This window comes from Plasmopara halstedii (assembly GCF_900000015.1).
Source record: "Plasmopara halstedii genome assembly, contig: Scaffold_1548, whole genome shotgun sequence".
NCBI lineage: Eukaryota > Oomycota > Peronosporomycetes > Peronosporales > Peronosporaceae > Plasmopara > Plasmopara halstedii.
In genome coordinates, this window is record NW_020188460.1 from 50572 (window position 1) to 62713 (window position 12142).

Here is a 12142-nt window from a genome sequence, read left to right on the forward strand (position 1 = left end):
GCCACTCGTAAAGTTTGTGCTGAATAATGCAGTGCATTCGTCTACCGGCTACACGCCGTTCTTCAATAGCGGGCTAGTTAACCCTAGCGTCCCGCTGACGCCGCCATCCTTTGGCTCAGGGCTAGATGAGAGAGGAAAAGCCGAACGGCTAGCTGATGTCAGGCCCCTCACCATCCGTAAAGAAGTCGATGACTTTTTGTCTACCGGACTGAGTGTCCTACGACACGTTCGCGATGCGATGGCTAAAAGCCAAGACCTACAGAAAGAAAATGCAGATGAAAAAGGAAGAGGCGAAGTGGAAAGCCTTAAGGTTAGAGACCTGGTTTTATAAAATTAAAATACCTGCCTACACATGCAGCCTCTGCTGTCTTCAGGACGAATTTTTGTTCACGATTTTCGAACTGCTTAAGGTCGTTGCCAAACGGGACCTGGCGTACATGCCCAACCTTCCAAAACGGATGCACTCCCACCCTGTGTTTTCCATAGTCTTGCTCAAGCCGTACCGGGATCTGGCGTAAGTGAACGCGGAAGCGTTGGCACCGGAGCGGATCCCACGGGCCCGCGACCACCAAGAAATTAAACCAGCAACTGGTTTTGAGCATGGAGTGCAACAACCTCCATTTTTAATGGAGCCAAGGGCTCCACCGTTTCCTGCAGCGACGCATTCGCTTGCTCCACGGCAAGGAGTCGCTCCCACAGAGCGCGGTAGTCCTCAAGGCAAGGCAGCTGGTTCACGAAGCACTCAAAATCATGAAGAGTGTCCGCACAGCGATATGCTACTTCAGCATGACGCTCAGCGGAGCACCGGTTACGAAGGACCTTGTCCTCAAAGGCTCGAAGAGCACCGCGAGTCACCGGACGGCGGCCGACCCAGTCGTCACCGCCCGCCACCGACTCTTCTCGACGAGAACGGTGATGCCCAGCATCACGTGGAATGTCGTTTGGGACGACGATATCACCAGGGTCAGACTCAATATCTGGTGAAGTGGCTGGGATATCCCGACTGCAAAGACTCCTGGAAGTTTGAGACGCCACTTTGGCAAGATTGCCCAGACGCCGTGGACGCTTTTGACCAGAAAGATGGGGACGCCCGCTCTTCCCGGCAATAGCCAGAGAAGTAGAATGGTCATGAGCTGAGCTCAAGCAGTGGTCCTGAGCTCTTGCTGTCGCAAACACAGAGCTTGCGGGAGCGTTTAAGTTGTTAGCACATACGTCGCAGGGCGACAATCCGAAGGAAGTCAACGGAGTTTGGCAAACTCAAATCGGAGGTGTCGCTCCACAAGCATGTCCGAATCCTTGTGGCTCAACTGTAAGGCATACAATGAGGAAATTTTGCGTTGCCGTTGCACCATCGCTCAAAGAGCGATTCGTCATCTGAAGCGCTTTCGCCAAGGGCACGCACTACAGGTATCGTCCGCATTGTGGGACACGAGAGCCAGCTCCATGAGCACGCATACGAGTGCGATAAGCTTCTACCGGAAATACTTGTGAAACCAAGAAGTGAGCTCGAAGAGCTTTCCGTTCGGCAAGATCATATTCCATAAGGCCGAGGGCCAGATGATGTGGTGGCGTAACGATCGAGTTATCACGTCCTTCGCTTCCAAAGCAGAATCCGCAGGGCTGAAGCCATATTCCTCACGAGGGTCAATGACCGACCGTGGATGGGCGCGCATCAGAGTCGCCATACGGGGAGCCTTCAGCTACCACTTCTGTGCCTTATCGAGGTCATTGGTGATTACACCTTGTTCCTCAGGTGAGGAGAAGTCAGGAAACGAACATGTGGTTCGCAAGGCGCGAGCAGGGCACGTATCGCGCCGGTGGCGCAGCTCGTCTTTCTCGATATCGCATGCGGGCAAAGAAGTCTCAGAATCTTAGTCAACCACCTCTTCATTCCCAACGAGGTCGCTCGTCACCGTAAGCGTGCACGAAGCGCGACGCTCGGGCTCGTCGTGCCTTTGATAGACATCCCTGGATGCTGCGGAGACACGGTCCGACATGGCACCGTGTGCGCGAGATGAAGCTGGGTGAACTGGCAAACGAAGAATTTGATATTGTCATCAAAGCAATGGAATATTAATTGGTCGGCGCTATGACTGCTTTTTGTTGTTGTATTTTGGTAGTCAACGATGTCGATAAACGGAGGGGGTGACCGGCTAGTCGGGCAAGATCAAACGCTTCACTCATCAGTTCCACGCCGCAACCAAATTGCTGAACAAAAAGCTGTTCTGAGCTGAGTTGTGAGGCCTGGGCAGTGCGTTGGCGAACTCTCGTGCGCGGCGTTTTTGTGGATGCTGGTTTCGTTCAAACATTGTCACACTCCCTACAAGGCACCAAAATTATCTTAAATATGTTAAATCAGAGACAACAGACGCTACATTAGTCAAGGTGATTTTCTTGGGACGAAGATCTAAATATACAAGAAATGCGATACGATAAATTCAACTTTTTTTGGAGTGAATTGGTAATGAGCCTGACTCATGAGAGCCCAAACATAAAAAATAATTCGCGCTTGATCAATCACGCTTAAAAAGGCGTATTGGATGAAGCAGAAGTGCTTTAGCTAGCTTGATATCAAAGATATAGAGGCATTTTCTTTAGGAGTGGGTTATGTAGAGGCCTCCGCATGTAAGACAAACGCCACAAATGCCTTATTGTGGTAAAAATCGGTATGACCTTAAGTCCGTAAAAGATATATAAGGCAAAAGGACTTAAGATCAGCAAAATGAGGCAGTTAAGCTGGAATTGATGAGATGCTATTTCTAATGTTATATCCCTTCGAGCGAAAAAGAGGTGAGTATGCTCCGATGGGTTATATTTTTTCTATTTTAATGTGAATAATCTAGTTCTTCTGGGACAGCCTTTGGAAATATGCCTTCCCAGACAATGAAAAAAGCGATTCCTGGTACAGGCAATGTCCAGGCAACATTAAACACTGCAGTGCCGTTGAATCTGGAAGTAGCATGTTACAGACGGGTGTCCTTTTCTATTGCATAAAATACTTCTTATGCTGGAAGCCGTTTCTTTACACACAAACAATGAGATAAACGGCTGTGATTAATTAGGACCAGATCCAAAGAATCACGTGGGCTTAACTAGATCATATACTGAGGTATTGTTGTGAATTTTTTTTGACGGCATAGGTATTGGTTTGATTTCGAATGACTGCCGCAGAGGACAGCTCACTCAAAATTCCGAGAAGGAGCCAGAAACACAGGCATCAACTCCCCCCGCGCTGTCTCAGAGAGCAACCTGAGAGACTAGATTGCGATTATTCTCCGGTCTTGCAAAACTTGATGATCTCTTCCCTTCTAACAGCCAGGATTGAACAACAGAGTACTGATTGGCATCTAAGGACAAAGTGACGTCTTTCTGCATTGGACCTTTATCAAAAGACATTTTCTTCAAGCTCACAATTCGCTGAAAAATGTCAACCGATTGCGATGCCATAATAATGGCACATCTTTGCAATCTGTCGACAACATGACAGATTCAAGCAATATCCACCAATTTTGGTCAGAGTGGCGTCTAGACAAGTTACTTTCTTCAATGCGAGTACGCTCGAAGTTGTCAAATATTTATTTCAATGTTTCAGCAACCACTGACTGCAAGGCTGATCAAGTTTTTAGTGTTGTCGATAAAGAAGACATACAACCCTATTGATCACAGAATTGTTTTCATTTTTCTCAAATGCCCATTATATGCTGCTATCAACTTGCGAAATCGTTCTTTGTCGAGTACTTTTAATGTCTAATGATGTCAATCTGATGTAGCAAGAACCAAACACGGTTAAAGCCTCAACCCATAACATTATATTGGATATACGGACATCGTCGTATCAAATTAACCGCTCCATCTGCTGAGCATCCGATCATCTTTTCAGTCAGCCACAGCTAAATGCACGAAAGAGCTTCTTCCCCATTTTCTCATGACTTCACCTGTGTGACTGCCTTCAAATGGGATTGCCATAACGTGAGGGTTTAGACCTGTAAACGCTGGAAGAACCGGACACTCACATTGCAGTATGAAGCTCCATGAATATTAGTTTAACTATCAAAGGCATCACAAAATGCCTAGACATTTTTTAGGGCCCCCACGATATTGCGGAATGAAGCAGCGCATACAATTAGTGCATACTTGGCAACTTTAAATTCGTTGCATTCCCCCAATTTTTGGGGACATTAAGCCACTCTTGCTGTTTGTATCTGAAACGACTATTCTTGGCCCAGAGATTTAACAACTAATTTGCATTGTTTGACTTCCAAACTTTCACCTCACATTAACTACTGCCTCCGTCTAACAAAACTATATGAAAGCTAATCAGCTGCATAGAGGTGACACCTGACAGATGCAACGTCTCCTGTTGTCGGGTCTCGGACAGAAATGCAGAGTCTGTATTCTGTCAAATGCTTCATTCAAAAAAACGATTTGATTCGCTACGCGATAATCTTTTGCGAGATTGCTTAGCTTGCGAAGGCCTTCAAAATCATCCGTAGTAGTAATGGCGCTGCAGTAAGCCGATAACGAGGGCATGAGGCCGTTCAAAAGACTCTAGAGCAACAACTTTACAGACGACTGGCCTTCCGCGTTCTGCGAATTATTGCCAAAAATTATTCTATATTTTTTTAAGTAAGGCATCCTGCGGAAATAGAAATGTAATTTTAGGTTTCTGTTTCAAAAATATATTATGCACATATGGCTGCTCATGTATTCTTATCTTGCTCATGTATTCTTATCTTGCTTTTATCATATTTGAGAAATATGTGACCTATATTTAGACAGAGTCTGTTCTCACAGAATGGAAAGAAATAGACAGCTGGTAAAGCTTCAGCGAGAGCTATGGATTATCTAAGAGGTTAGTTGAATGGTAAATGAACTGCTTAATCTGGAAGCAGCTTCAAATATATGCAAAACAGAGCGAATCAAAAGTTGAATCATAAACTGAAAGCAAGTTTTGGCGTTGCATTATAGACCGTTATCTATACACCCCCAATGAGCAAAATCGTATCTGTACTTATATTAAACGCCGTGACTTAGTAACGCGATAATTTGGGTACTCTTTTTTTATAGTTTGCACAATATAGATACGTTGTTTTCAAATTTCATACCCCTCGCTCAAAGAACCACAACCGATAAGAGCTTATTAAAAGACCACAGGATCGTGTTTGTCATGCTGAAGCAAAGCGTATATGTATGACAACGGTTCGTGGGCTACTGATATCTTAAATGGGATTGCCATTGTTACCAAAAAAGCAACTGAATCAGCTCAGACGGACTCAACATTTGAGCCATCCGAATCCTTGAAAAGCGCTGATCGACAAATACTCTGGCCGTCCTCGAATGCATTATCAACTCTAAAAGTACATATTAAACCGAGGATGGCCAATACTGGCGCCGAAGCAAAGCCTTCAGTAATTGATGTAGGTGTACCAGCGAAGCTGATAATTATTGATGCTGGTATCAAAACAATTCTATCACAAAAGACGCTACAGTTGCCAAATAAGTAGTGACTTGAATGATTTCGCTGAAATCAAAGAACGTGATCAGAGCCAGCGGATGTCAAAATATATGTGTTTTATCCAAATCTTGCAGATTTGTACTTTAATCTTCTTGCGTCCAAAGTTCGTCAGCTGACAAAGTTCCACATCGGCATATGGTTAGATTAAGTCGCTCAATTCTGTCATATGTTATTTTCACGTGTAAAGTATTACATTTTATTCATACACATTACCAGCGAAAATAGCCTTATTGAGTAGTGGACGGCAAATGCCGAAGTGAATTTGTTAGCAGCAACACAATCATCTCTTTCTACATGTCCGTAGCTACCTTCCTGTGCGCATTTCTTGTTCCCTGTGCCTCTGCCGCACTCGAGCTTCTCTCTGCGACGCCCCGACAAGATGAATGGTCGTGGGGTGTTTTGGAAGTGATCCAATCACATCCAGGACTCACTCTATCATCTCCCAATCAGATCTTCCATACGTGAATCGCCGATCCCAGTCTTCATTCGTCGAGTCAGTCCCCTATCTTCGCCGAGCTCATGCGCGTGTCCCATGCGCCCTCCAGACCATTGATCACCTTAATGTCATCAATCCATGAGTCCTTGGCCCGTCCAGCTCTCATTACGCAGCACCACTTCAAAAAGCCTAATACTTAACGCATGGTAGGTCCACATTTATAACTGAGCGTTCATGACCCCAAAATACAAAGTTTAATTACACGGTGTTTATGGTTCACCGTAGGTACCAAGCCAGTACCTACATCTCCTCCTCCTTTGTATTGACTTACTGACCAGATTGTATATATTACAGCAGAGTGGTTTGGTATAAAATTGGAAATATCAGGACAAGAAAGACAGGAACATAATAAGGTTTTCTTCTAGGGTTTTACCATCACATCAAGAATATTGAAATTTGTAGGAGCTGCAATTGTATGATTGAGATAAGTGAATATGATGTATCGATCGTATCAGCATCTGTATAGAAGATGCGAAGCGTCTAGTAATAACGTCTAGTGATAAGTATATAAGTTAGAATTATAACACAAATTCTTAATACCGCTTGTCCAGGTGGACTTCGACACAGATGCACAGCACTGATATTTGAGACAATAAGGTGGACCGTACTAATGTCATGAACGTTTTTCTATAGTGTTTGGGTGAGATGAGCCAGATTTCTGATCCGTTCTATTTGACTCGCCGTCACACTGGTACTCATAGCTCTTAACGCCTTCAGAACAGAGGGTAACTCAGGTACACGGTATGGGAAAGACGATGCTCCGTCTGCAATCAAGCAACTAACATGTTAGAGCGGGATCGTCAAGGATAGCCACACCATTGGTGGTCACATCACCTTGTGTGACCCACCCCTTCATACCAGCGCACATGTAATCCCGTTACACGTGCAACCGCGCATCGGTGCCTTAAACCTCCCTATTCTCCAAAGCTTGCAGTAGCACAACACACGTTAATTCTGACTCTTACGCTGCACGTATAGCCTTATTTGATTGGCAGCGTCACCATTGTGTACATACAACATCTCATATGTTGAGCAGAATCAGGTAGTAGAAAGTATTATTTCAGGTGTGTAATTAATAAGTTGCCATAAAATGTAACCTCAATCATTAATACTAATGCTATTAAGGCAACATTGGCGGAGACCTGGCATAATTCGCAGATTCTGCTGGTGACAATACTCTTTAGACGAGCACATATTTTCGTAAAGAGATGCTTAACTATTGCGGCTTCTGCTGATACGAACAAGTAAGCGATGACGCCAAATAGAGGTAAAGGCCGCCAATGCAAGACGTGATGCTTAAAGGAGTTAATTTACTGTTAAGAGATTTTGATAACGAGACAACGCTTATTTACGGTTGCAGATGGAAACAAAGCAATACAGACTTTGACAGTGCAATAATGAGGTCGACGGAAAATGTGCTCGATAGTGGCAACAATTATGCAAATGGAGCACATCAAATTGCCTCCTAATATTTAAGTGAATGCTGTGAAGCAGGATGAGATTAAAGCAGCGCAGTTTCAGGCACGACTAAAGTTTGGCAATAGTTACAGCAAATAAATGAAGACACATACTACGAAAGATTGTAATGGATATGATGCTTAAAATGCATTAACGAGCAGGAGCTCCAAAACGTGTGTTAAGTTCAGTTCGGGGTGGAAGAATCTTGGTTGTGGTATATCTAGCAAAATATAAGTCGACAAATGCTAAATTGTTCTGACTGGTTTTGGAAAAGCGTATTTGGTAGTGTCACGTATCATGGAGTAGCATGGTCATATGATATGATTGCTATTACGACGGTGCAAGTAAAATCGTAAGAGTGAGCTTACAAATGTGTTTGCCATGAGATGAAATATCGAGTTGCAAGGGTGATGATCAAGTTCAGCCGCTATTTCGTGTGTCATTATTTGACCAGAGTGGAGAATTAAGGATATTGCATCGGCATATACACGTATGCAATTGTACAGGCGACTAATTCCAAGACTCATTCTGTTGAGTGAATTCGTATTGTAAGTCAAGTGTTTCGAAAGTGTAAGGAGTTTTAATTCCAGACGTTTACGTTTTTAATTGAGCATGATAACTTAATCAAGTGTTGAACGGTATCTTTGTTGAGGAATATCTTGCTCCAGCTTCCAACACGAAAAGCCGTCTATCCCTGAATGCTTCAAGGCAACTCATTTTTGCTCTATCATCAAGCAAATGATTGGAACGATTTATTCAGTAGTATTATTAATATTGCGATGTTCAGAATAATATTCCAGCTTTTCGCCAGAATTTTGATTGTCTGCACTCGAATAAGCTGAACGAACAAAAGGTTTATTCAGTACAAGGGCCGATCATACATCTTAAGTACCCGCACCTTAATGATTTTAAATACATCCAACCAGTATATGCCCCGTTTGCAAGGATTTTATCTTCTCCATTTAAGCAGTCTCAACATACTTACAATGTCGCAAGTAGAGATTAAATATTTAAGCTGGCCACGTCCGATCTTCCCATTTCGATCTAATTTTCATTCAAAGCATATGATAATTTTTCTTCATCTTTGCTCCGATTGCCTCGATAGATTGATTACAAATTTGGTCAACGTGTTCACCATCAATCAAAGTGCAAGCTTCTACTTTTCACCAGAAGCGATAAATGACGCGAATGACAGACCGACGGTGCTGAATTGGTTGCAGCCATCCTCCATAGAAATTTTTCAAGACATTAATATACCACTTTGGTGGAAAGAGATTGCCGCCCAAATAAAAATGTTTATTTTCATGTGCCTCCTTGAGAGTCTGTGACCGTCTGGATGCCCAGTTACATCTGAGCGTCCGACATCTATCGGATTTTTTGTTTCACCATCTGCAAGCGACCTAGTAGCCTTGCAAGAGTTACATGATGAAGAAAAGTAGGATAATTACATCACTTATCATCAAGACTTTTAAAATTACTCACCCGAGTATTTACGGTAAGCTGGAAAGAATCTGAAACGGGGATGATTGCTGATAGTAATTCTCTTGTAGATCCAAACTGCAACCTAATGGTGTCTCCGATGTTAACTATGAAATTGGACCTTTTTTGGGGTCCAATGTGACATTGTAGTGGCAACTGAGGCAACTCAGTGCTGGCAACGACGCTGCAGCTCCTGTTTATGGATTAATTAACGCCTTGGCTTCCGCATACATATCGTCCATACGCGTACTAGTTTCTATACGAGCAGCCACGGGATCATTTTGCAGCACCATCAAACTGCAATCATTTACACCCGAGTGTTCCGAGCTTAGTACTGCTGATCTTGACAGCGACACTGTCTATCTCAATACGAAAAAAACACAACGTAAGACCAGGTCGATAGCATAGTTCGTTTTCTCTCACCTCTATCGACTGTTCCTTTCTTAGTGCTGAATGCAAGCGATACTTTTCGTATGTGGGCGATTTGTGAGGCGAAAAAATCAAATATCACTGCACCAGTTTCCCGCAGCTCCTGCATATGAAGGGTAGCAGGACTCACTCGAGTCCTTCTTGGGTCTCTTGTCTTGACACGTTCTATTGTCAGCCGTGAAAAGTACATATCCATTCGTTGCGATTGCTTCTGTCTCTTGTGCTGACGCAGTCGATAAATCCAGGCTCAATTCAGCTACTTATTGTTGGAGTCGACTAAAATTAATGAAGTCACTACGTCGAGGGAATTACGAGCTTGATAAGGATAGCGATTCTTCTGAGCAATACACACCTTAACGCTAGAAACTGACTACGATCTTGATGCGCCAATTTCTATTATGGTACAATTATTTGGTATTTTTGCTGATAGATACTGATAAACTTAGCTGCATTTTTGTATAGGTAGCAAATCAACATGAAACAAAATGAGTATTTTAATAAATAATGGACGATCTGCAGCGGGGCTGCCGCAGCTTTGCGCTTGGGGAAGCGTGTTTAGGTCACCGACCTTTCGTTCTTTACAAGAACCAAGTACTAATGCAGCGGATTGCAATCTGCTGCCTCTAAAGGTACTTAAAAGCCTCCACCAAGGCTAACAAACACTTCTGGTAAGAATCGAAACTGATTTTTTCGTCTTTTTATCCTAGAAGTTTAAATTTTCCTAAATATACTAAATATGTATAGTAAAATCTAAATACATACATAACTACAGGCTACCTAACCCCGTACCGTATTCTTGTTTGGGTGTGTGGTGACATTATGCACATCTCGTGTGACACTCACACACCCGTGTTATTAGGGTTCGTGTAACCCCGTCGTTGAACAAACAACTTCCTTGCCCAGTAAGCCTTGTGTCAATGACACCAAAATCTTAAAGCCTCGCCGGTTCTGACGGCGAGCATGGGCAGAGCCCAACATCATCTCCTGCATTCGGTGCAACGTCGGACAGTGCGCCCGCAGCACCGAGGGGTGTATATCCGAGGCTCGATAAACACAAACGTCGCACTCCGCAACGCTTTCAGTGCCGAGTGGCTTCGTTGAGGATGTGGTCGACTATGGATCTGACACTCCGTTTTCCGCGTGGGATGACGAGGAAAACGAGCTGCGCCAGAGATGCGATACGAGTCCTGCTCATGTCTTGCGGACCCCATGTCCGTTCCCTGACTTCTCGTCAACTGAGGCATGTGATGTGATCACTAATGACCTCGACGGGGAACAGAGGCGGCAGCTTAAAGCTGTCCATAAGGCGGCTCTAAAGCGCTCTCATCTACGGTCGGTCATTGACCCTCGTGTGGAAAATGGCTTCCGCCCTGCGGATCTCGCTGTGGAAGCGAAGGACGCGGTAGCTCGACCGCTACGCCCACATCATCGGACCCCCGGCTAGAACGGAAGAAGAGCTTGTAAACGGAAGGCTTTTCGAGCTCGACTCTTGGTTCCACCAAAATTTCCGTTAAAAGCTTATCACACTTGTCTGAGTGCACAACGAGGTGGCTCTCGTGTACCCGCAATGCGGACAATACCTGTGGTGCTCGCCACTGGCGAAAACACTACAGATGACGAAGCGCTCTTTGAGCGATGGGTGTAACGGCACCGAAAAATTTCCCTGCATAACCTGCGGTTGAGCCACAAGGGAGTGGACGTGCGTGTGGAGCTACACCTCTGCATTGAGATTGCCAAACTCAAGGCACTCCGTCGACTTCTTTCGAACTATCGCCCTGCGACGTATGGGTGAACCCCTAATGCTCCCGCAAGCTCTGTATCGTTGACCGTGAGCGCTCAGGCCACTGCTTGAGCTCGGCTCGTGGGCCCGTCTACTTCCCTGGCTATTGCCAGGAAGCGCGGGCCGTCTGATGACGCGGAACGCCCTGATCTTTCCGATTAAATGGGTCCACGGCAACTGGGCAATCTTGCCGAAGTGGCACCTCAAACTCCCGCAAATTTTCTGAGCCGGGATATCCCCGCCACATCACCAGATATTCGGTTTGACCCTGGTGACGACGTCGTCCAGGACGACGTTCCACGTGATCGCGGACGTCACCGTTCCCATCGAGAAGAGTCGGTGAGGGTCGGTGACGACCGGGTCGACCGCCGTCCGATGACTCGTGATTGTCTTCGAGACCTTGAGGACGAGGTCATTCAAAACTGGAGCCCCGCTGAGCGTCATGCTGAAGTAGCAAATCGCTGTGCGGACGATCCTGAAGAAAAAAAGCACGTCATGCGCCGTTTGCCTCACCTTGAGAACTACTGCGCTCTGTCGGAGCGAATCCTAGCCGTGGAGCAGGCAAATGCATCGCTACAGGCAACGGTGGAGCGCTTGAACTCCTTGAAAATGAAGGTTGTTGCACTCCGTGCTCCGATCCAGTTGCTGGTTCAATTTCTGGGTGGCCGCGGGTCCGTAAGATCCGCTCCGGCGCTAACGCTTCCGCATTCACTTGCGCCGGATCCCAGTACGGCTTGAGAAAGCCCACGTAAAACACCGGGGGGTGCGCATCCGTTTTGGAAGGTTCAGCGTGTACGCCAGGCCCTGTATGGCCACAAACCTTAAAACGGTTCGAAAAACCGTGGACGAAGATTCCACCAGAAGATAGCAGAGGCTGCATGTGTAGGCAGGAGTTTTGATTTTAATAAAACAAGGTCTCTGACCTTCAAGCTTTCCACTTTGCCTCTTCCTTTTTCATCTGCATATTGTTTCTGCAGGTCTTGGC

At 45.2% G+C, this 12142-nt stretch overlaps 3 protein-coding genes across 3 annotated transcripts in view; 2 read left to right on the plus strand and 1 right to left on the minus strand.

Annotated features, from left to right (window-relative positions):
* The window catches only part of PHALS_01379 (la-related protein 4), a gene marked incomplete at both ends in the record, with an annotated part of 1193 nt that extends 1182 nt beyond the window's left edge, over nt 1-11 (plus strand). Inside the window, one exon of the mRNA XM_024715754.1 lies at nt 1-11. This exon is cut by the window's left edge and continues 751 nt beyond it. Coding sequence (XP_024581421.1) covers nt 1-11 — 11 coding nt within the window.
* Nucleotides 12-5375: 5364 nt separating this feature from the next.
* PHALS_01380 (uncharacterized protein) lies at nt 5376-5663 on the plus strand (the record flags this gene model as incomplete). The annotated part of the gene is made up of 2 exons (XM_024715755.1): nt 5376-5454; nt 5545-5663. 2 exons carry the CDS (start codon nt 5376-5378, stop codon nt 5661-5663), a joined length of 198 nt encoding a protein of 65 aa, XP_024581422.1.
* A 3482-nt stretch (nt 5664-9145) lies between these two features.
* PHALS_01381 (uncharacterized protein) lies at nt 9146-9486 on the minus strand (the record flags this gene model as incomplete). Its single annotated transcript, XM_024715756.1, has 3 exons — nt 9146-9307; nt 9372-9397; nt 9465-9486. 3 exons carry the CDS (start codon nt 9484-9486, stop codon nt 9146-9148), a joined length of 210 nt encoding a protein of 69 aa, XP_024581423.1.
* Between the last annotated feature and the right edge of the window lie 2656 nt (nt 9487-12142).